The following is a 26449-nucleotide window of genomic DNA, read 5'->3' as shown; positions in this document are numbered from 1 at the left end:
TATATGAATGTATATCGTATCTTTAAAGATATGCATATATATATATATATATATATATATATATATATATATATATATATATATATATATATATATATATATATATATAAATATACATATATTTACACATTGAACTTATATTTTATATGATTGCAACATTGTATGGGTACTGGATTTCCATGTTTCACGCCACTCCTTTCACAGTAGTTTTTTTTCTAATACAACTTTTTAACCCCTCCCTCCTGTTTAACTTATATTTAACCGTCCCCTACACATCTGTAAAACTTTAGTGTGTTCGCTCCTTTAGATTGCACCCAGTTACTGCCTATCGTTCGTGTGCGTCGTCGACCCCGCCACCCTTTAATAAGTCAGCATCATCCACTATGACACCTATTTCCCTGCAGATTCCCTGAGATTCTCCTTGCGTTCATCCTGTAAGCATTTGTTTGGATCTCACAGGGCTCTACGTATATAGTGTGTTTAGATGATAGAGGTTGTGATCTCTTTTCTCTGTGCTATCTCCACAGCAGGATCAGATTCCAGCTCAACACTGTGCTTCTTTATTTTTTTTTTCTTTCACTAAGCAGCAGCTTGTGTCTAGCCCCTTCTCTCCTCACCCTCCCCCTTGTACTGCGAGTGCCCTCATTCCCACCCCCTCTCCTTCTGATCACTGTCCATTGGCTTGCCCAGGTCTGGTTTTCCTGTCCAGCCCCTTATGAATGTCCATTGGTGTTGCCTTCCCTCCTCCTCTTCTCTCCCCCTGGCCCTGCCCATGTTTTGTATGTCTCTGTCCATCCAGCTCCTGACGTTCAAGTTTGCAGGGACGTCACGTCCGCACTTGAACTTGCTGCTCAGGGGGGCTTTTGCCATTTTTTTCATTCCTCTCCTTCTCTATCTCTCTCTTCTTTTTTTTCACCCCCCTCCAAAAAGAAAAAAAAAGGCATGACGGCTGTCCCACAATTCATCTTCCCTGCACCATCTTTGTATTATTTCTAATTTATTTTGGATGTCAAAGGCATTTGATGAAGATATTTTCTCTGGAGTCTCCTTCTTTCTAACCCTGCTCTCCCGATGTGAACCGAGCTCTCACAAGCCACCCACCAACCAACATGTCTCGCCGCAAGCAAGGCAAGCCCCAGCACTTAAGCAAACGGGAATACTCACGTAAGTACCTTGCTTAATCCATGCTTTACCTGCAAACAGATGTATCTTCACAGATGGGGAGGGGGGGCGAAAGTAATTTCATCTCTATTTAAAAACCCTTTTACTTTCTTGGAGTTTTCTCTGGCAGTAGAAATGAAATACTTTTTCTTCTGTTAAGAAAGCACAGGGATTATGGTAATAAAGAAGCTTTCAGACTGGACACTTGACAGAGATCATGTAACTCAATAAACAGCCCCAAGTGAAGAGTCCTATAGAAACAAGCGCACCATATAGGGTTCAGTGTTGAAATGAAACTTGCAAGTTTGAAAGCTGCAACCTTTAAGGTGTGAGGTTTTCCAAGAGATCATTGCTTTGTGGACTGCATTAGCAATGCGAGCTGAGGGTCGCTGCATGCTCCCAGGGCTGCTTGTGTCCTGCTGTAATAGCTGCTCCATGAAGCCCAGGCAGAGCGAGCGCCCAGTGAGAGCGGTGCAGGAGGATAGGCTGCTCTTCAGATGCCACTGCTCTTTCAAAGAATTCTCTTCCAAAACTCTTCTTAGAAAACTTTGCCTCGATAGCAGCTGGCAGACGAAATCCCTTCCTTTCCCCTCTCTCTCTCTTTTACTATTTTTTGGAAGATTTTCAAAAAAGTGGAAGTGGATTTTGATTGGGAAAAATCTCGTGTCTGAATGTTTACAAGCACCGCGTGTGCGGAATCTCCTGCCAACAACTGAGACAGGAAAAGCAAAATAATCTGTAGAAAAAAAAAAAAGTGAGCAGAAAAAAAATAATCTGAAGAGGCAGATCCTCCGTGGAAGGAATCCCATTGACAGCCGTGTTGTAACCTATACAGGATAGTAGAGGTTGGGGGGAATTTTTGTATGGAATTAGCATTTTTTCGGAGTAATTTTCAGGGCTCCTGTGAAGAACGCGTGAACGGGTCGCCTCTTGTTGTAAACTTGCATTGTAGAATTACCATGCGTCAGATCAATGTCAGCCCATCTACATGTATGTATTCCTAATGGCGTCCAGTTTTATTAAACAATCCTAGAATGCCTTGTGGCAGGCAATGACTCTCTGTATTCCTATATATTATCTTTATCTATTCCGATATTTGTTAGGGTAACCGGACATGTTTCACTTATCCCCCAAGTTTAACCCCCCCCCCCTTTCCAATTTCGTACATATTGATTAGCGCAATAGAAACATTGCTTTGTATTGGGATTAAGTTCTGCCACATTTTCTTGATCTATTTTACCTTGGGTATACTAAATTCTCATTTACAGATGGAATGTGACAGAGATGAGCAAAGTTACGATGTAACAAATAGCCACGTATGACCCTATAGTATTCTATTCCCTATGGGGCTTGCCAATGGGTTTACTTACAATGTATCCTTTTGGAAATCCTACTCTATAAGTCTCCATTTGTTTGAGATTGTTGGCTTATAGTTGATCATTGTCTGTTATTTTGCCTTTTGTTGTCTTCAGTAATGTTTATTTCTGGTATTCCTACCCCCTCCATTGCCAAGGGAGCTCCGGGGGACTTGATCGACAACATGAGGTTTTACTTAAGACACATTGTGTGATACCAGACCTGACCGCTAGGGAGCAGAGAAAGATCAGGAAACACGTCCAAACTTGAACCTGACCGGTTCAACGTATATTCCTACATTTTCATAATTTGTTTTTCTTCATGGTGGGGGTGAATGGGAAGCACATTTTATTCTCCTTCTCATTTCTTTGTCCATATCTACAATTTATGGTGCTTTATTTAAATGAGGCGATGCAGGCAGTGGATTAAACTACCTTGAAAAACGGTGTCCTCAGCTGCTTTCACGCTCAGACATCACAATTCATGCTATTGAAGCACATATATACATATATTAATCTATGATGGGCATTTTATATTTTCTATGGAAGATATCGCATGCAGTCATGTATAAAAAAAAAAAAGTTAATTATAACTCGTCTAAGCGAAGTATTTATCCCATATACAAAAAAATATTTTTCTAATAAATTATATTTCTATAATATTTTTTTTTTAATACTCATAATTCATCTACGCTTTCATAATTTTTTGTGTATTATTAGACAAGTTAAAGTTTGCTTGTGGCATGCTGAGTCCGGCCTATTCTCTTTTTTTTTTTTTTTTTTTTAAGTTTACATTGTTCTGTTCTTTATTAACTACGATGAAGGGAGGCAAGAAGTCTTGTGTAAGAGGGGGAGGGGAGGGAAACAGGTTTTTCCTAAAACAGAGAGGTTCCTTGTTGACTGTCTGACATGTTTGCCTTTCATCCACGTGTTTGGACAGAGAGAGGAAGAGGGAGGGATAGAGTCCTCTGTTCAAGCTCCCATTGTGCCTTTTATTATTTGCAAAGTTCACATAAAAACGCTGGTCGTCCGGCCCGAGACCTTTTATTATTTTTAGTAAGCCCTGGACTAGACCCGACGTAGGATAACATTATTATTGTGTTAATAACCTCAACACTTTATGTCCATAACTATCAATGAGAAAACACAAACATTTCCTTCCAAATCAAAAAGAAAGTCTCTAAAATATTGTACTAACCCTTAAAGAGTCAGGATCCTACGTGGAAATCAATGAAAGCTGCCAAATTCGAACTTTTAAAAAAAAATCTAAATACATAGATATAAAAAAGTCAGAAATAATGTATAATAAATCTTATAAGCTGTGTATACGTCACAACATGTTGTATACATCGACTGAATCCGATTTGAATAATAATGTTGAATATTGGAATCATTCCTCCGTGCTATCGCTATACATCAGTCGCCAAATATTTGCACGCTGAATGTACTTATTTATCAGGATGTATTCCCAGCTAATTAGAAATAATTTACGCGGAGAGCATCGGAAATGTTAAGGTTATGGATTTTATATCTGTACATCTGATCATCTTGTTATTTTCAAGAACTTTGCCTCCTATAAAATTAATTAGGTGAAATGTGGAGGGGTAATCAGCTACCTCTGAATAAGCACTTCATTTCCTGGTTTTGATTGTAAATCAGGCTGGTGACTGCACTCAGTAGACTTTGCCTACTTTGTGCAAATACCTTTTAACTATGTCTAAGCCTGGTCTATGCGACTGCGCCATTAATGGTTTATGGATCTGGAGCTATTTTTTATTTAATTTTTGCTTTATGGTGGATCCTAGTTGCATGAATTGGTCTTAAACTTGGGCACAATCTCGAATAAAAAGCAAAACGATCCGTACATATTCTTGGCTTTTAAAAAAAATACTACTTTTATTTGGTAAGGTGCCACTGAAAGAGTTAGGGCAGGACTGTGCCCTCATTGACCCTATAAGATTAGGCTTTCCATAATACAGTGTAGTCCTAGAGGCAGTTACTTCTCGAAAGTCAGACTTTGTCCTACTTGAAGCTCAGGTGCAGTAAGGTGTCACTCTTATATTATTTTATAATGCTCAACTGGGAGCTACTCCAGATCTCCCCCTTCAATATTCACTCTACGCGGGGCTGAAATAAATTTAACCTGAGTTCAGTAGATTTTTGCACTTTACCAGGAACTATTCCAATAGTCTACGACCAAATTAAAATCTATTTTTTGATTCTCTGTGGCTTTAAGTTCATTAAAATGTGAAATTGGCAGCCTGCTTAAGAAGGTCAGACTGATTAACTATTTGATAGTTGTATTGGGCACCATGATATTTTACTAAATGTTGTTTTTTTTTTGCTCTAATTGACATTGTAGCGTCACCGTTGACTTTGTGTAATGAATCAGAGAACTTGGTTTATTATGTTTTCAGTTTTTTTTCCCAGTTTGATAAAACGTCCATAGATCTGCTGTAGAATTATTCTTGTTAAAATGCTTTCTAGGAACAATATGATTTCAACACTGCATATCTGTTTCATTTGAAGCTTAATTTTACCACTCTAAAAAGAAATGACTTGTATCTTCTTGTAGACAATCTGTCAAGTTTGACAGCTGGTAGAATAGGTATTTCAGGTTTAAGAAATAGACTTCTATCAGTGGTTATGAAACGTGGCAGTCACTTGACCACACTGACTTCTACATGATGGCGCAACATGAACGTAAACATGTACAGAATTAATTGTTACTTTTTTGTAGACTCTTCCAAAGTATTTAGATGCAGTTCTATATTTGTCTTGGTGCTTCTTGTATACAAATAGAGTATGAATCTAACTCCTTCCCCTGCCTCTCAGCACTGTGGGGTTAAATCATTTTCCAGGCATCATCTACATATTCATTTAAAATGTCTTTGCCTCACCTTACAACAGCAGTCATGTTAGTAAGTTCTTGTGAAAACTCTTGATATACTGCCTCATAATGGTTCTTCCATTTTTTGTTGTTGCCAATATGGGGTTCTCAAATACATTGTTATAGTATGTATGGGGTATAAACCTTGCCGATCTATTGTTTCTCCTTTCTCTTCTCAAGAGAGCTGATGTTTTCTTTGTTTTCTACACTGCAGCCGAACCTGTCGAAGCGATCTTAACAGACGATGAACCAGACAACAGCACATTGGGAACTGGAGAAGGGGACCATGACCTTCTTACCTGTGGCCAGTGTCAGATGAACTTCCCATTGGGGGACATTCTTATTTTTATTGAGCACAAACGGAAACAATGCAATGGCAGCCTTTGCTTAGAAAAGGTTGTGGATAAGCCGCCCTCACCTACGCCAAGTGAGCTGAAGAAAACGTCCAATCCTGTGGAGGTTGGCATCCAGGTCACGCCGGAGGATGACGACTGTTTGTCAACGTCATCTAGAGGGATTTGTCCTAAACAGGAAAATGCAGCAGGTAAATCTAATGAGAGGAAGTTACTGAATGCTTCCCTCCACTCCGTACTCAGCCATATCACCTTACCAACAAGGGTATAACTGACCTATCACGAAAATCAATGAAATGATATTTGATGGATGCGTGATACTACATATATGTATCATTTCTCTAGGCAAAGCATAGATTTTGTTTCTTAATAAGACTGGACAGTTAGGCGTTTGTTTCAACCTCATCTTTACTTGTTCAAGTCTAGTGCGAATGGCTTTACTAGAGAACAGGGCCAGGATTGTTTTATTAAGAATTTATCTAATAGCATCCAAATTGAAAATAATACGTGCAATTACATACAAATCTTTAAATTGAGGTATATATTTTTTTCCGTATACAATTATTTTTTTTTTAAGCAGGTTTACCAGTAGAAGTACAGAAAGGGTTAACGCATGTTGTAGCTAGCCTTGGATCCATACTGGCTGTCAGCATGCAGACTGTAATTAAACACAGCCCCATGGCATAGTGACACCTCTGACCTTGACTTTAAGATGCCATTTTCGACTGGCCAGGCCAGAGTAGAGAGGGCAGTTGCTGAAGCGCACAGACATGCTTATTCGAAAAGTTTAAGGGCATGTTGGAAATTTCAAAAGGTTGGTTTGACAGGAAAGGCCGCTTTCTGCAGTCTGCCTCTTCAGCCAAATGATAAATGCCTCTCTGTGCTTTCCCATACCTCTGATGTGGTTTTGACAGATGTATCTTTATTTTCTTTGTGGTTTACACAACCACACTTTAGAAGATATCTGCACTGATTTTTCTCTTCTATCTATCTATCTATCTATCTATCTATCTATCTATCTATCGTGTTACTTGTCGTGATATCATCATTTTTTATCCGAAGGTATTCCCTAAAACTTTCTGTAAATCTTACTGCGATATGTTAACTCAATGAGTTACTACGGTGTACAAAAGAAATAGTTAACAAATTAAGCTCTGCTACATCTGTACATTCCAGGACAATTTGAATTTGGAGAAGGCTAATAGCACATGGGGAATTCTCGTGGGGGAAATAGTATTACAAACGTAAAGAGTTGTAGTTCGGTGATTGCCTTTCCAAGTCCAGACAAACCTCATTCCTAAGAATAGGTCACAAGTGTATTACTCTTTATGAGATTCCCTCTCTTTTGTATCTGTTGTTTTAACCTTTTAGACACAGACAATGAAATGTGAATTGACTTGCAGCCCAGCACTGTGTGAGAACGAGGACTGTGTGGTGTATTTAGTATAAGGTCATCATGTGTGAAAATCAAACAGTTACATCTTAATGTAGCCTCTCCCGTTGCAAGATGGATAAGGAATACAGTAGGATTTGGCACCTACAGTAGTTGCAGGCCATGTTCTGTAGGGGAGATCTGCACTTGCTGTGTAGGCGGCAGTGTAATAGTTAAATGAAACTTGGCTTTGGGTCCTTTATGTTGTATGACGAGAAGTATTATTTTAATTGTCTCAATTATAATACTGATAGGCTTTGTTGGCCTTTTATGAACATCTTGGACATTGTCATAGTCTATTATGTTCAACCACAGAAATTGTATTGCAAATGTTATAATGAGAATGTAATATATCTTTAGAAAATGTAGAGATATTGATCTACAGAATAAGTCTTTTTAAATGTCCTTTAACTCATGTGTAATGTGTACAGTAAATGCATTAACATGTACAATTTGTGGCAGTAGTAATCGTCACTAAAAAATACGAATGTGTCAACAGTAGTTTTACATATGACTGCAGGTAGACTTACTGAATTATTTGATCTGAGTGGGTTATCAGAATGCACAAGCAATACGGTCCCAAAGAGTTAAATGACATATTCGACTCGGCTACATCTGTATCTAAGCTTTATAAAGCATACATTATGTTTGATAAAATAATCTCTGTAGAGGAGCTTCTTTGGGCATGTACAGGGTTAATTTTCTTTCCACTTCTGAGGGCCTAGTGACCATTTCCAATTGCTGTCTTTCATATGAGGGAATAGAAGCAGAATAGTATTTCGTGATTAATGAAGCTGGGATTGGTGGAAGGGATCTGTAGCCTTTAGAGATCCAAAGTCATTCTAAATCACCAAATATGGAGTAACACTGGAGTGATGTAACATCATATTTACACATTGGAGAGCTCTGTTTAAAAGACAAAACACAGTATCTGTCAAGAAGGAATTAAAAGCAGACTGCTTGCCATTGTCCCAAATAGGTCACTCTATTGATAAACTCCATATGTTCATTTTGAGGCTACTGTAACTAAACTGTCTTTCGGGAGAACTCCTTTAAGGATCTTTGTGTTCGGCTCAGCCCAGATAGAATCTTTTAAATAAGGTTCCTCTATTTCTGTTACTTCTAGAACCTGAGCATCTCCAGCCTTTGATGCTTTTATAGGTTTAGTCCTTAGACTTGGGGTCATGCATTCGCAAGTAACTTCCTTCTGGGATTCTTACATCTTCAGATATCCTTTTACAAGCTTTTTTGGAACATGTTGTAATTCATTAGATGATGTTTTGTGTAATCCTTATACCCTGAGTGGAAATAGAAGTCAAATTGTGCTATCAGATACAAAATTTAATCTCCGCTGAACACATCCTTCTACAGGAGAACATTTCCAAAGTAGAACATCCGAAGGTGAACAATGCAATATCAATATGGACTTTGTCCTAGTTTTGATATATTAATAATACTAATAAGTCTGTTATTATAATAAGATCCACTTAAAAACATCTCATAGTCAATTCATGCCTTGCCTAAGATTGAGGGGTTTTCTCAAAGGTCAAAATTTTTGTCCGGGAATTGGAAGTTCTCAGGCAAAACCTTTTACGCCATGAACACTTTTGAGATTCTGATAAGTGGCACCTTAGATAATAAATATGATCAAGATATTAGAAAAGTTAAAGAAATACAATGGTCATTTATGGTTCAATGTGAACCTATGAAGACTATCATCTCAGTTTTGGGGGGAGAGGTCTTCTCCAATCAATAAGTCATCTCATATCAGCTTGTATTGTGATGTATCAACAACAAGTAGACTACATACAGTAGCAATTTCTCAAAACTCATCCAGTCTGCGTAGTATATAGTTGTTTTTGGGCATATCGACGACATGACGTTAGCAACATTAAGGTGTATCGCTAGTGTCCGTTGTATATAGTCATTGGGTTAACTCTACAATACAGTTCTGTATTCCAATATTGGTAGCTACCTGCTTTGTTTAACCTGACAGCTGTAGTGGTAGACCAGTATTGTGTTTTTCTACCTGACAGTGCGGACTCTTTCTGAGGATCTTTGATTTTACCATCACAACAGGGCATTATATAGTCAAAGCAAAAAAAAATAATACACATTTTACAGACGTCACATTCTTGTGTCTATCCTTTCTATAGTCTAAAATTACACAAAATAGCGCTCCCTCTGTTCTGGCACCCCGCCATAAATGCTTCATTTATCTCTACAAAAAAAAAAGCCCTACATCCATGGTCTGAATTGATTTAATTAACATGTGGTCATTATGGAGGCCCCGCTGAGTTGTAAATATGACGTAGAAAGTCTATGCACTTTGATGTACGAAAGATGCAATTGTATACACAGGAACTGTACCATGAGGATTGCATTTATATACTGCACACAATACTTCTGTAGCTGGAATTCTAGTCTGGCTTGTATTATTGGCTTGGAGTATTTGAATGTAAATAATATCATTGCTGTTGGGCTCAAGCTATATAGAATATTTATCTTCATATAGTCATAAAGTAATTAGTAAGTGTTAACTTTCTGCTTGTATAGGAATATATTGGGCTATAATTGCTAAATAGCCTTAATTAGTTAAAATGAACGCTAGTACAATATATATTGAATAGGATAAAATAGTGTGAATGTGTTTATCATCGGATAGGGAAATAGAAGGGATGTCTGTATGAGATGTATCCATGTTTCATCAAATATATAGACTATATGGGAGAATTGCATGCAGTAGTAGTGCCGTAAACCTATTGTATCAATTAGCTCTCACGTCCATATAAGCTTTGAACAGTGATTCCATTGTATAGCTATAATGTTTTACTGTGGAAGGGACTGTCACTAGAGAGACAATGATCACACTTATGAGATGAAGACGCATAATCAGGTAGACCGGTGCTAGAATGAAGATTTTCCATTCACCAGCAGTAAACAAAATTGATGTGTGTTGTTCGATCGATAATCTTTACGCTCTTCATTCCTTTATTATGTAAAAAACCGTAATAATGGAGATGCCCTTTGGAGATGCCGAAGTAGCTGATTACAGAAGCAATGGTTCCTTTCATATTGAATTAGACACCGTTTTGCCAGCAATGTAGTTGCCATTTGTATGCCGTGGTACCAGCTTTGTGCAATAAAAGACGCTTAGCATCAAGCTGGACATTGCCTGGCATCGTGCCATCACTTACTATGAGATCTAATCAGTAAGCATCTTTATTTGCTTTCTGCTGGTAGAGGTTCTGTTTGTGCCATGGGTATGCTGGCAGTTATGTGATTAGATAAAGGGGTCTGATCCTCTTTTATTCCCACCCATGCGAACACCTGATACGCACTTTGCCATATCACAAATCTTATTGTGTTTCTTTTCTACGTTGGCCGTTTGTATATGAATACTCATTGGTAGATTTTATCTTGATTTCTCATGAGATTGGTCTTGCTTCAAAACTGTGTTTCAATTCTGTTTATAAACTGATGAATTTATAGATTTTCGCAGTAAGCTGTCATCTTTATAGTGAATCCAGTATGTGCTTAACTTGCTAGATCTGCATGTAACTGGGGTCTTGGTCATTTTGAAGTATACAGATGTAGCAGAAGTGCATTTTTCATTTAACTCTTTGACATCCCATTTGCGTATCTGGATCGTTCTCTGAGTTAAGATAAATCGATTCTTTGTAATTCCACTGATATATAGGGATATTACAATGAGTTTTGTCAAATGACCAACTCAGCTCTGCTAAATCTTCAACATTGCACTTCTCATACGCAAAAAGAGAGCACCAGCAAGGCAGCAATGCCCACGTTTACACTGGCACAGATATACCGTGTGTATTTATGACTTTGCAGAATGAATAAGTCACCTAGATTGATGTGACTTTTTATCAATGGTTTTGCTTCCCATGTACATTTAGTCTGGCCAGACCCAATAAACATCGTGAGCACAGTTTGGAAAGGTTTTTACTGTTCATCAAGGGACAGAGAATTATTGAATGTCTCCATCAGGTTACTTGTGGTTTCCCAAGGGACTCTGAGCTGGACTTGTACGGGAAAAGTTGCAAGTGTGTTAAGGTCAGGCCGCCTTCCTGCAACGTGGACTCTTGATTTGTATCTGAAATATTAGCAAAGTTACAGCACCTTCGAGAAGCCTTTAGGTGGCAAGTTTAGATCAGGGCATGCAAATTTCCTGGCAGACGCACCAGCAGAATCTCAATGCCCCACTCACCTTCCTCTGTAATAGAGCTGTACACAGCTACAAGCTGAAATTATAATGTGCAGTCAGTCCAGGGAATTGTACAATTCTTAGCCTGGTACGAGTGACAGCGTTGTTAAAATGTTCAATATGTCTGTTTCCTACTTCATCTGTGCTGTTACCTTTCCCTTTTTCTCCTGCTAATGGCCCTTTTTTTAAATTCCTTATCTAAAAATAAAGCTGATGGTTCCGAACATGATTGGTAATAGGTATAAAATGATCAACTGAGAGCACAATACAAAAATAGTAGCACACAACAATTCAATAATATACTGGTACAAGGTTGGCATTAGCGTTGTACGTCGCTGCTATTAACCCTTCTGGAATAATGCCCGCTCTTAACACTTTTGCATTTTCTCACTAAACTCGTACCCTTCCACCCCCCCCTTCCCAATACAGAAAGGTTGGTGTTTTCATTAGATGCCTTCATTTCCTTTGTTTAATGGTGGGAAGGAGTTTTTAGCAGTATGCCCATTTTGCAGGCAGAACATCTTCGTTGGCAGATGGACCAAATTAACAGAGTGTACAGAGAAGAAAGAGGCATGCTTATAATAAAACACACTTGAACACATTCACCCTTTCCCAGTTTGCTTAGTTAAAAGAGCGTTGACAGTGTTTTTACAGTTTCTTATGCTCTTGTGAATCGACATTGGGCCATAATGGAAACCTGTTTGTGGTTAGGGTGCTCCAGGGTGTTAGATGGACAAATGCTTGTCAATCACAAAGCTGCATATGGTGTTTTTGAACCAGACCATGGACAGCATTTTAGACAATGCAATGGAATATTTTAATAAGGACAAAGCCATATGCAGAGTTGCACTGGCTCAGACTAGATGAAAAAAAAAAAAGCAGAAAAACAAACACAAAAAAACATAGTAGCCATGGGATCCTATGCATACAAAACTAAAGTCTACATGGCATACAAAAAAGTAAATATAAAAAAAGGTAAAATTATGTATGAGCGGAGCTTATACTTTTTTGGAACTGCATTGCTTGTGCATCATCATAACCCTCTTAGTAAAGATACCGTTGAAGGTTTACCTGCAGTCCTATGTAAAACCACAGATAACGCATAAGTCGTGCCAAGAAACGAACTCGACGTTGCCGTATGTAACAAATACAGTACTGCTACATCTGTACAGTGTATAGTATTAGAAAACTGTACCCATAGAGTCTTTGATGAACATGGCGTGTTCAAAAAATAAGTTTTGCAACCCCGTGGTGTGGAATAGAACAGAATTTTATTGAGCTTCTGTGGCTGAGGTTGTAAAATGTAAAACAGCAGTTCGTGTTCTGCTTTGACTTTTGGCTCACCCTTAGCAAATTTCAGAATCTAGTTTTAACAACTCCCCCAAAAAATTCCCTTGCACAGATGTGCAGACAAGAAGAGGTGTGCTTGAAACAAACACGTCTCATCCTCTAACACTGAGTTACCATAACTGTGGCACACAAGAGAGGCACCCTTAAAAAAAAGTACACCCTGACATATACCTGCTTGTACCCTATAATTGCTGACCAGATACGTGTTGATATTTCACAGCTCTCTTACACCATGCTTTATTATTGATGTTGACTGGATATAACACTAATATATTACAGAATAGACACTTTAGTCAGTTGTTTTATTTAAGAGCCTATTGTAGGCCACTGTCTATATAATGTGTGTGTATTGCTTTTTTGACAATTGCATTTGTTACTTCTAGATAGAAACAACAGACCCTAGGCAATGCACTTAATAAAACTGACAGAAATGGGGTTATTTACCTTCAACACTAGTTATATGCCGAAGGTAATTTTCCAGTTTTAAGACTGTGCCATGTGGAGTATTTCTATATTTTAATAGAAAGCTGGCGTGTGGGTATCACAAAAAACAATAAGCAATGTGTGGGTCAATAACAAAACAAATAGAACAAAATGATTTCGTCTTTTTTATTTAAATGAATAAAAAAAATTAAGGGAAAAAATAGTTCTGATAAAAAAAAAAAAAGACTTCTTAAAACAACTGATTAGAAGAAAAATCCGGGTCTTCAAAGAATGTGTTGTCTTGTGATGTTAGGGCTGTGTGACGAGTAGCAGCGGGGAAAGAAAAAAAAGGCATTTCTTATTCTACATACAAGTGGATTGCTTAACAAGTCAGCGCAGGCACATACTTGTTTGTACAATAGAGATAAAAATTCCTGTATAAAAATAATTCACTTGCTGACAGCACGCATTGTGCAGGGGCTGCCTCCTTTGTGCCGGTCGCGGGTCTGAGATCGAGGATCACGACTCCTGCTTTTTATGCAGAACAGTCTATCACGATCGCTTGCTGAATTCTGCCGAAAAGTTAATTGCTTAATTTTTAGAAATATTTCAACCTCCCTTTGTGACATTTTTCTTTCTTCGTCTCCCCTGGTAAGACTGCTTTAGTTTTCCGCAGACACTGCAAAATGGGAAACGTTTTTGGCAGGTTAAGAATTGTGGCCCTTTTTTATGCATTTGCATTGCGAGCCATTGTCTGCCTGTAGTCTTTTGTCTTGGCTCTGATAGAGTCCATGTAAACTATGGCTGAGCTCTGCTTCCTTGTATAATAACTTTGCCACTGGGAGGGATTGTATGTAATGTAGACCTATGGCTGACAAAGATGTCTGGAGGAATTTTTTTTTTTCGGGTGCTTATTTTATTTCAAATAAAATTGGTCATTTGAAGCTCCTAATGGTGCGGCAGTCTGTAGAAAGTCTCTTCTTCCCCATGCTAATATACTAAATTGGTTTAATTTAAGTTTAAATTGCTAAAAAAAATAGTGCTTGCACAAGGGAGAGATTTTCTCACTTTATTGAGGAAGTCACGACAAGAATGCTTTGTACTTGCCGCCACTGCAATTTGTTGTACGTTCACATTCTTCTCATTATTCTTCTATATTACAAGATTTGGATGCTTTTCCCGATGGCGTAAAACTTTCCATCTCTACATAGTGGTATACTTGAGATCATATTAATGCTCCCTCAGCGGTTATTGGTAACGGATTATAACAACTTGCATGTTGTAAACATTGGTCAAACAAAGGGTGACAAGATTGTACAGATGTAGCAGAGCTGAATAATGTTCCCTTAATAGATAATGCATAGTGATATGTGCCGAAGTATAGTGTAAATTAGGCAATTTAGTCAGCATGACATTGTTCTAACGTTGAGTCTCATACGTGCCATCTGGGATTTCGGTATCAAACAAATCAAAAGTGAAGGAGACGCTATGATGTGTAAGTGTAAAATTCAAATGTGAGGCCACTAATGAGTACAACTACCTGCCACTGAGTACGATTAGAGAAACCTGCAGCTCACACTGTGGAGCAATGGCTCTGTTCTCCGTTGAACATAGAAAATAAGGCTGGGTTCACACCACGTTTTTGCATCCTGTTGAAAGGCAGCTTTTTTTTTCCTTTTTTTTTAAAGATTAGAAAAAAAAACATACCTTTTGTGTATCCTATTGCATTCTGTTCCCATTTATAAATCACAGGATCCGTCTGGATCAGATATGATTTGAAGCCACCATAATAGCGGTGCAGAAATGGGCCCATATTAAACTTGTGTGCAAATGGCCTATGTATAGGTTCACACGTACCTCACAACATTTTGGACAGTCAGAGGTAGACTTATGGCTCATTGTGTGAAAGATCAAATTTTTTATGCATATCTATATGCTTGCATCGTTTTTAATTTAAATATTGGCCCAAAAATTCTCTGAATATAGAAATTTTTAAGACCCAAATTGCACCAAATGATGAAATATTATTTAAGTTGGGGTCTAATATACCGTTAGGAACCAGACCGATACATTTCTAGAGCTATATAGTAAGTTTATTAATGACCATCTATTTCCCAGAGGAAAAAGAGGGACCTTTAGGGCGGGTTCACACATGGCGGAATTTCACTTAAATTCCGCTGCGGACACTCCGCAGCGTTAATCCGCAGCGGAGCCGTTTCTCCATTGACTTTCACTTTAATTTAGCAGTGTTCGTTTACACGATGCGTACAATTCCGCTGCGGAGCATAGGCTGCGGAGCGGAATTTGGTGTCCGCAGCATGCTCTGTCTGTTGCGGAGCAGTGGCGGACTGGTTGCGGACTCATGGCGGAATTTCTCCATTGACTTCAATGGAGAGTCAAAATTCCGCAATGAAGTCCGCAGATCTTATGTGTGCTGCGGAGCGTATTGTTTTTACTACCATGACATTTCTTCATTCTGGCTGGACCTATGTATTTCTAGGTCTACAGCCAGACTGAGGAAGTCAATGGGGCTCCCGTAATGACGGGAGCGTTGCTAGGAGACGTCTGTAAATAGTCACTGTCCAGGGTGCTGAAAGAGTTACGCGATCGGCAGTAACTGTTTCTGCACCCGGGACAGTGACTACCGATCTCAATATACATGTATCTGTAAAAAAAAATATAAGTTCATACTTACCGAGAACTCCCTGCGTCTGTCTCCAGTACGGCCTCCCAGGATGACGTTTCAGTGTAAGTGACGGCTGCAGCCAATCACAGGCCAAGCACAGGCTGCAGCGGTCACATGGACTGGAGCGTCATCCAGGGAGGTCGGGCTGGATGCCGAAAGAGGGACGCGTCACCAAGACAACGGGCGGTAAGTATGAATTTCTTTGACTTTCACTAGGGAAAGTGCTGTCCCTTCTCTCTATCCTGCACTGAATAGGGAGAAGGGAAGCACTTTTCCTGCAGTCCGCAGCGGCCAGTCCGCATCAATTTTCTGCACATTTTGTGCAGATCCGCAGCCGTAATCCGCAACCCGGATTAGGTGCGGCAGTGATGCGGACAGTTGCGGAGGAATTCCGCCATGTGTGGTCATGCCCTTAAAGTGCAAGGATCTATGGAGGGACATGGGTCAAAAGTACGGACTGGCCCTCCAAAAGCGGGACACTTGGTGTGGTTCACACCATGTTCAGGCATAACATTTGACAGGATTGTTTCATACAACAATGGATAGATAACAAAAGTGTACCAAACTGTCACATTATGCTCTTATATATACATATCCATCTACATTAAAAAATTCTCATCTTATGGCCTTGGGAAAGACCTAATTGTGAGATTATTTGGGGAGATGTCGTTGGCCACATGAACAGCTACTATTTAAGTCTTCGGTTCCATGTATAGACATTAATAAAACACATAAGATGGGTTTGAATTAGAAGCCAATGCAACTATAAAAATACTAGAGGAATCCGGTCCCCGGCTGAAGAGCAACCAGTCTAATTACTTGTATAATTATTTTGCAAGACCCTTCAGGGGCAGGCCAAGTCTTGTATTATTATACTTATGGGCTATTTAGCTTGCTGCTTTAATTATACCATTTATCTCTTAGTAAATGTTTTAGTTGCCTCTTTATTTTAGTGAATTGACTTCTACTTTTTATCTCCGAAATCCACCTGAGGCAAGGCTACCCATGCAATGCAATGAACAGACCACTCGCCAGCAATTCTTGAGACATAAAAGTAAAACGTTCAAAGCTTCTACTTCCTATGGAACAATCATTGCTAAAGGTCTGTGCAAAATCTACAACCGCCATCAACATAAAAGTAGGTATTAATGAAACTAGGAGTTATTTTAGAAAAGCATCGAGCAACGGTCAGTATTATTACTAGCTGGAGCAAACATCTATTCGAAAGTGTGAACTTGATTGATGGCGCTACTTCCTCAAAAATAATGAAGATGAAGCAAAACTTAACGGCCTTAATAACTGATTTCGTCTCACATGGCTTGGCTGGTACATGCAAATCTTGGTTTCGAAAAGACAGATTGAGACATGGGTTTGTATTTGACTGTCCAAGTCCACCACCGCTGATATTTAAAGATGCAACTATGAAATCACCAGTTTCACTTCTCCTAAATATGCCCTGTTCCTTCACTATAAAAATAAGATTGTCTGTCTGCTCCACTAGAGTGCATGCAACATGGTCCCAATGCCCTGTTCTGGTCACGTCTAGCAGTAATGTCCCTTTGGCCAAATGACCACAATACTTTTGATTTCCCCTTCTGCAGATATAACCCACACGTACAGTGTATGTGCTATGTCCTCTATTTGGACATATTATACATTTTACTTTATGTACTGACTCAAATAACCTAACATTTGTCTGGTGAATTCATGCTCTATGCTGAGTGTCTGGTTTAATCTATAGGGAACCTGAAGAGGAACATCTCTGACGTCAATACAATTTCAATACATACAAAAGATTGTCATTTGGCATAACTATTTTGTAGCTTTACATAGGACTGCTTGTAGTCCTAGTGTCTAAGGCTCAATTTATACCACGTCTGTGGTGGATGGTCAGCATATACGCCGGGAAAATTCCTCGATATATTTGTTGGCATGCTCGTAGACTTTAAAGGAGTTATGTGGCGACTAGAAATTATTAGCAGTATAGTCACTGCATAATGTGAGTACACTCGCTAATATACGTTCCGGTCCCCAGTCGCGCTGATTCTGAGATTTTCATAGATTTTTATAGCGCTGCCGGGAGACCGGAAGTCTAGTTCCACAGTCTTCTTTAAAAGATGATGCGACTCTTCATCATCTGACCGACTCCGTTGTGCTCTATGTACAAGCAGTAACAGTAGTACAACGAGTACATGGAGTACAGCGGGGTCAGTTACGTGACAAAGAGTCGTATCGTCATCAAAGAAGGCTGTGCAACTAGACTTCCGGGCCCCTGGCAGCGCTATAACCATCTATGAAAACCCCAGAATCAGCGCGACTGGGGACCGGAATGTATATTAGCGAGTGTACTCACATACTGCAGTGACTACTCTTGCTAATAATTTTTGGTTCCCACATAACACCTTTAATGAACACCTGTATGCCAAACAGTGTCTTATTGGCACACATTTAGCAGGTATACGTAAGGATCCTGAAGTCTGGATCCCGCTAGCTACACTTTTTCAATACAACTGTATACAAAGAAAAAAGTATACTGCGTGGTATAGAGTTGTTATGGCAATCAATGGCCGACGTATGCCACTGTATTGGCATACAGTTCTATACGTTGGGGAATACATTTAAACATAATCGCCAAATGAGATCATCAGGATGCACAATGTGTCCCCAAATGACAAACTCAGCTCTGCTACATCTTTAGAAATAATTAAAGGTGAATAGACAAGGGCTGAATGACTCTATATACAATTTTCTTCCCACATATGATTTTAAAAAAGACATGTATTCATTTACTGGAAATTTGCATATGTCAGTGTGTTAGTTGGTCAAATTAACTTGCAAAGAAATCCTGAAATAAATGGACCAAATTGGTTACGTCTGTCAAAATAATAATGATGTTAATAATAATAATACTAATCAAGTGTCTTTTGGCAGAACAGTTTGAGAATGATCAACCGTGGATGATTTTTCGCTGCAATACAGAAAAGTTTTAGCCATTGCACACCAGCTTAACTATACATACGCCCTAGAGCCGTGAAGGAGTTAATTGTGTTTGCACAGAAAATACATGAAGGGCTGTGAGTGAAATGAGGCAAAGTAAGGCCACATAAAAACACGTGAGGCCTGGGGCAGTGCTGCCTTCTGCACCCCTAAGCACCTCTCTATAAAGGCGGCTCTGCGGGTTTGCATTAAAAAGAGGTGGGGTGGGGGGGAAATCATGGGACACGCAGCACTGTGCTTTTTGGATGAATTTTACTGATAATTTTCTAAAGCTCATTTGAATTTTAAGCACTGCTTTAATCTTCAAAGGCTAAATTGCTTTATGAATATGCATGGTGTGGGCAGACTTTAGTTCATTACCTAGTTGTAAATTCTAATGACCATTAGGTCCTTGCAGTAATTGCGAATTGTTTTGCATTTTTGATTGGCTTATTAACATGTGCATTCGGCACATATCAGCCGGGCCTGTCAGGCGGCTGAAGGAGAAAAAAAAAAAGGTGAAAATTGTTTATAGCACCAAGATTCTTAAGATTTTTCATTCTGTGGAAATTGATGATGTAAAAAAAATAGATGTTTTTTTTCTTCTCGTGAGTGAAAGTTCACCCAGAGATTTGACATATTTAATTTACATGATGACTTTGCACTCCTTCATTAATGCAATTTGCATATGAAGCTGTTGTTAATCACTTTTGATCATGTTTTGTGTATTAGCTGCCTCAGTGGCTTTTCTCCCTCAGATGCTCAGGCAGAAAACAGCAAAATGATGCATCTCCTTGCCAACTTTCCTTTAGTGAATTGAGGAATTAGGATCCGAACCTTCAGTAATTAAATATGTTTTATCAGTTTTTGCATTTATGTTAAGTACAGTTTGTGGAATGTACAATGAAACAGTTCCCATTTGGGGGAGACATTCCTTCAAAAATCGAGATCCTTTTTCCTCTTTCCCAACGGTTCAGTTGAATTGATCTTGGCAAAAAAGGCAGGGAGGTTAAGCTGCAAGCAATTTGACAATAGTGAGACGGAATTCTTTAGCGCTTGTGCTGTTCCACCAGTCTGCAGCATTCCAAGATATAAAAACTGGTCTTACAGAAACATCTATCATCGATTGATGCTGGGCCCGACGAGTAAAAATGAACAAGGTACGATCATCATCTAATACTCACTTTTACCCAAGTTCCACTCTTTGTTATATCTGTTTTTCGTCACATTTGCATCGATAACAAAACATAAAAGATACACATGACAGATCGTTTCTTAAAATAGAAATCTTGGGCATATTTTGAAGAAGTGAACCTTGCTGATCAGGCCATATTTCTATTAAAGGGTTTCTCCACCATTCTGCTCAGTGTAACACTAAGACCTCATGTACAGGACAGAGAAGCCTGAATGGTGGCACACGATGACCCATACTATGGAGCTGTAGACACTTTGTGTGCCGCTATATGGTGCCTCTGTATGGTGTAGTATTACGACGGTAATATGGCATTGGATGGGACATGGCACAATAGAGAAAAAACTCTGTATGCCTCTATATGAAATTGGAGGCATATGGAGGTACAATATGGACCCATAGACTTCTATAGGTGCCGTTTTATGGCTCAGTTCAGCTTGGAGATGGTATGGAGCTGTAATATGGATGTGTGCATGAGACTATATTCAGATGGTGCGGATGTCTGCAGAAAGGTTCCACATTGAAACAACGCAAAAACCCATACAGATTTACATGTGAATTCATATGTGGATTTCCCTGTTCAGTTGGAATGGCTGAAATCCATAAAGAGTACGGCATCCGTGCACAGATTTGGAAAAATCAGAATTTTTTTGGAACCAAATCAGTTTCATTGCTGTCACTCATCTAAAACGCAGAAGAAATAGGGTAACATTAGATTAAATAGGGTAACATTCAGAATTGATTCTACCTTTTTATCCAAAACCTCATTGCCTGTATTTCACCATTTATCCAGCCAGAGAGATTTGGATACAATAGCCTGTGCAGCCATAAGTGACTAAATGAATATACTACACAGAATTTTTTTTAATAAATAAATCTTATGTATATTTTTGTCTATATATTACTATATCTCTTAACCTTAGAGGGACCTTTATAGTGCCCTTCGACTCTGCTCTATGGTGTGGTAAAAGCATGCTACTGTTGTTAATATTCAGCTTGGAAACAGTATCCAGAACACAAATAAATTATTAAGTGCATGAACTTTTTAGGCAGTAAGATGAACTGATGGGGTCCATCTGTGAGATCTAGGGGCTTTTTATTTGTGTGTGGAACGATTCTGCCCTCTCCGACTCCATAGCCTTTGGTCTCTGGCCAAGTGCATGCATAATTGATTCCACACGCGCTATCATTTTCTTGATGTAATTGCTTCAGTAAGATATGATGAAATCTAATGGACAGTTTACCATTTCAAAATGATAAAAAAGGCAAAATGTCCTTCTTCGTTTTGGCCAATTCTACTGGCATATGACTATATTACTAAGCATGGTATTATATCACTATAGGGGAAGGGATTATTAAAGATATTCTTAGCCTATAGATCTGCATTTGAAAAAAAATATTGCAGTATTTTTTTAGACCATTGGTGAGGAATAGGTTCCTGTAGGATGGCATTCTGAAACCCTTCCCGTATTGTACTTGTATATAGTCACCACAAAGGCTTTTGCATATATAAACAATGTGAGCAGAGAGGCCTCTGTATATATTATCAGAGAGCAGGCCCTGTTCAAACTTTGTCCATGTCAGTCTTTTTCAACTGTTTTATTTGCTATGCATAAAATAAAAATGGCAATGAAGGGGTCATTTGTCCTATTTAACGGACTGCATGTAATATGACTAGGGCCTTTAGTATTTTATGCAGAAACGCTAACTTCTGTACATTCTTCCATGCTTATGGTTTATGGAAGCTGCCATATTTAGCTTACCAAAGAAAAACATTGTAAGCGTTCCAGCCAATAATGCAAACACTGTCAAAAGACCACAAAATGCACTCATAAAAATATATTATGTTGCAATGAAACGTGAGTATACACAAGTGGAAAGTTACTCTGCTCCATTCAATCTAAGCAGCTGGTACATATAGAGAAGCAGTAAACACAACTGAAGGTTTCAATAAACTCCTCAGGTAAAGGGTGGGATGAGGGGGACCCCATTGCAAAGATAAAAATTAAGCTGGTTTCAGGTGCTGCTTGACATCACCATGCTCCCAACTACCCGCGACAGACTCTGGTGTCTTCATACCAGTTTCATGACCAAGCTGGCCATATACATTAGAAAAAAGTTCATGAACGTGGATGATATTAAGTGTAACAAACAAATTTTGGTCAGAAAATTACCTGAATGATCATTACAACTGACCAATGGCCGATAGTAATCTTCATAGAGGTCTGCCAAATTGGACATTTTTGTTTGAGTATAGAAATAAGTTGAATGTATATAGGTCACTCAGGCGACCACGAATGATTGAGAGTGGTAGGGGTTGTCTATGAATATTCGTTTACAGAACGAACGCTCCCATATCATTATATTACAATGACTTCCGGCCATAAATTGGCCAGTAAAAAGCTTGGCTCATCAGACATGTATGGGCACATTGGATACTATACTGGCCAACATCATCTGAAATGTATATGGGGACGTTATCTTAAGAAATATTCATCAGACGAATGATCGTCCAACCATCGACCTACTGCTGTCTAATGTGAATGGCCAACCTAAGTTTGATAGCTTTGCAGCACCAGGCCAATCTTCAACCAAGAAGGAGCCTCCCCTCTTCAGGGGCCCCATGGCAGCCACAGTGGCTGCCTCTATGGTAAATATGCTCTAGGGTATTGCTTACCAAGATAATACAAGAATAGTTGTACAGGTATCAAGGGAAATATTTATTTTTAGGAAAAAAAATATATGAGCTATATGTAGTTTTACATTTCATATGCAACAATTGAACAGAAAATTACAATTCAAGTCGTTTATGTATAAGGCCTCATGCACACAAACGTGTTTTTGTGTCCGCAATTCACCTGCAAAAGTGCGGATGAATTGCGGACCCATTCATTTCTATGGGCCCATACACACAACCGTGGTTTCCAAGTGTGGGGAACGCAATTGTGTACTGCAAAAACTCAGGATAAGTCATTTTTATGGTCTACAAGTGCGGTCCAGCAACATTGAAATAATTCACACCTTTTGTGTGCATGGTCAGTGATTGCGGATGGCCCATGGATGACACTCCCCGGCCCTCTGTGCCTGTAATCATAGGCCGTGCACACGGCTACGGCCATGTGCATGAGGCCCAAGAGTTAACAGTAAAAATATACGGGGTTCTTTATATTTATTTAAGTATTACCAAAATGTAAAAATTGGCCTTTATCTTAATGACATTGGCTACAGTGTTGCGGTTTATATAGTTTGCTATATGGGCATAGTATGCACATAGATCTATTTGTATACTGAATCCATAATGCAGACCTGTATACCAATACAACATGTGCATTTTATTTTAGCCATGCTTAAATGTATAGAACCCCCTCAAGTAAAAGTATTGTGAGGGATCTATAGTTATAATGTACACAGTCCGCCAATAATAATTTTTGCCCCATACAGATGTAAGCGATAGCGTATCTAACATAATAAAAGAAAGCAAATTGTGTCATAAAGCAATGCTGCTCTAGTTGAAACCCACTTAGGCTCTCCATGAATATCAATGAAATTTTAGAGAACTGTCCAAATTAGCATGAAATCGGACAAATAAGCCTGATATATCCACAAGAAGCTTAGTTGTTCCGCACAGCCTATGAAATGCGTTTGGAAATATCATGTGAAATGGAGAGAAACATTAATGGCTGCTAGCACTTCACATGATTCAGAAATACATGTGTTTGCTTATCGCACTATGGTGTTGTCTTTGGCAAAGCCTTGGGACTGCAGCAAGGGTTTTGTAAGTCATAATAAAGGCAAGCACATGATGTGACATTTGATCAACAAACACAAATTTATGCCAAAGAATTCTTGCCATTCGTTGAGTGTAAATCCGTAAACCACTCCAGTGGGATTCCCCCTTTCAATGAGTGATTAAAGGGCTGGAATACGGACAGCGCACAAGTCCAATGTCCAAATCACCTAAATTTAGTTAATTGTGGGTCGGTTTCATGAGATTGGGATATGGCGCCACTATAACGGTATCACTGCAAAAATAGAGTAAATGATGTACTGTGTGTGATGAATATGATGGCAGTAAAGGCTGAGATGTTGAAGGGTTAGAGATGTTGGGCGGGCATTAACATACTACATAGTCATGGCATTGTGGATACCCTGCTAAATGACTATAGAGGGTAAAAAAACAACATAGTGATGAAAGCATATTGCGTTTTACATGGCAATACTATTCATAAATACCCTTGCTAATCCTTTCATGGCCGACACAATACACTGCTCTAACCCATGAAAAGCCTACTCTGTGGCCTCATTCATTCTCCAATCTTCGCTCTACAGAAGCATGGCACTGAAAAGCCCGCAGTGATAAATAGTGATCATTTTGTGGAGGTGAGAGCACAAAATTGAGAGTCGTCGCCTTTGTGTTGTCTAGGTCTTGGCCATGTACTTTCTTATTCCCGAGGTTTCTTTCAACAATTCTGTCTGGACTAGGAGGGGCTTAAGCCAAGTGGTCCATCACATCTGCTCTGGAGAAAGTGGCAAAGAATAGAAGTAAGTTGTTATAGGCCAGCAGCACAATGGAAAAATTGTACACTGAGAGCTTCAGCCTCTATAGTCTATAGTGTGGCCAGACTGGTTTTGCAGACAGAATGATAGATTGCTTTGTCAAGGGTCCCAGGGTGTGCCCTGATCTTAAAGCACTTTGTTTATCTTGAATAGCAAGGGGAAAGCACAGACATAATCAGTGTCTAGTTTGTAGAAGCTTGATGGGGGCTGTAAGGGGGGCAGATGAAGAAAAATATTATTTAACCTCTTTATGCCACACTTGGCACTATTAAATAAACACCAAAGTGAAGATTATTAACTATAAAGGAATGTGGCATAGGAAATAATAAAATAAAACAGAAAATATCAACAAACAAAATGAAGAATTTATAAACGTAGAATGTCCTTTCCTAAACTGCCACAAATGTCCCTTACATGAATAATGTACCTGAGAGTATGCCCTCTATGTTAGTGTACCTTTCGGTCTTTGCCATCTACCTTGTAAACAAAAGTCATTGCAAATCCCTTGATATTTAATATCATGCCATATGGAGCATTAGTCTAAGAGGCATGAATTACAAAACAACCTTTTACAATCCTATATTATGGAATGAAAAGTTAACGTTCAATTCTAGAACTGTAGAATTTCTTCTGCATAAGTGTAACTGAAGCAATGGTAATTGTAACCCTTGAATATCCAGTATGCAGTTCATGTCTGTCTTTGGTAGTCAGCAGGTCCCTGGGGCAGAGAAAGGGTTAAAGGAGATCTGGCGAGCGTGTAGGGAAAGCAGATGGGTGGGGGTGGGATGATGCTGTCCATTAACAGATGAACTTGGATGAAGTCCAGGCTTTTGATGAGAAAGTGTCATAGCCCAGGAGCATTCAATATTTTTTTTGTACCTGCTGACTGTTCATCATAGTCTCTCAGGTCTTGTGGCTGAAGGCAGAAAGGAAAACAAAATAGCTCTATTTTTTTTTTGTTCTCAGAGAGCCAGTTGAGACCAGTCATTTGGCCACGCAGGCAGGTGCCATTATATAAACTGTCTCGATACTACGTATAAGATCATACGAGGGTGTGAGGATGGAAGGAGCACAAGGATCCCAAAAACAAAAAGTTACACCCCAGAAAGATACACCAAATATAAAGTGTAGAACTAAAGATACTTTAAAGGGGCCACTTATATATTAAGGGGGTTGAGATTGTATAGCAGAACGTGTCTGATGCTCTATACTCCTGGTAGATACTATGTCAGAATGAACTAACGTAGATGGAGGAGTTCGTTTTATGAGCACTCCTCCTTACAGGTTGGTCTTTTCATATTAGCGTTTTTCATCTCCATCAGGGTTACAGTATTTTCGATGCCAAAAATACTGAAACCTTCCTTGATGGGAACCTAACGGACCCCATTAAAGTCAATGGGATCTGTCAGAATTCACCAGTTTCTGTTCAAACATGGATTTCGACATACTAAATCTCTTCCTAACAGAAACCATGATGCTAGTGTGAATAGTCTTACCCTAAATGCGGTAGTTTGTAGAAATCTGTGTATATGTGTCCCCTCCATAGATCAGCTTTATGGAAGAGACATATGCAAGTAAACAATGCCTTCTCCCTGCTGTATTTGAGCCTTGTGTTTTTAAACATATTATGAAATATTCAATATATATGAGATCTGTAATTATTATAGAGAAGAAAATGTTTATTGACCTTTCTATTGTATGAAAAATAATGATGCTATTGTGTAAAGATAAGTGGGGAACTTTGCGAAGTAACATTAAAGAAGTTGAATAGCTTTATAGTAATAGGACATAAGGGCATACTAAGCCATGCCTCATTCATATGGACCACCCCCCTCCATCCTTCTCATAG

At 38.9% G+C, this 26449-nt stretch overlaps 1 protein-coding gene across 4 annotated transcripts in view; it reads left to right on the top strand.

Moving 5' to 3' along the window:
- The first annotated feature begins 314 nt into the window (after positions 1-314).
- The window catches only part of BCL11A (BCL11 transcription factor A), a 109821-nt gene continuing 83686 nt past the window's right edge, over positions 315-26449 (top strand). The window contains exons 1-3 of one of the 4 annotated variants that reach the window (XM_075862992.1): positions 315-434; positions 528-1164; positions 5621-5950. In XM_075862992.1, the coding sequence (XP_075719107.1) occupies positions 1110-1164; positions 5621-5950 (385 nt within the window). In that variant the 5' untranslated portion in view covers positions 315-434; positions 528-1109. Of the gene's footprint in view, positions 435-501; positions 1165-5620; positions 5951-26449 lie in introns of those variants that run through there. The other 3 variants (XM_075862994.1, XM_075862995.1, XM_075862993.1) reach the window with 3 other exon arrangements.

This window comes from Rhinoderma darwinii, chromosome 4 (assembly GCF_050947455.1).
Source record: "Rhinoderma darwinii isolate aRhiDar2 chromosome 4, aRhiDar2.hap1, whole genome shotgun sequence".
In the NCBI taxonomy this organism is placed as follows: domain Eukaryota; kingdom Metazoa; phylum Chordata; class Amphibia; order Anura; family Rhinodermatidae; genus Rhinoderma; species Rhinoderma darwinii.
Note: the sequence above shows the minus strand (reverse complement) of the source record. Positions and strands in the feature narration are given on the sequence as shown.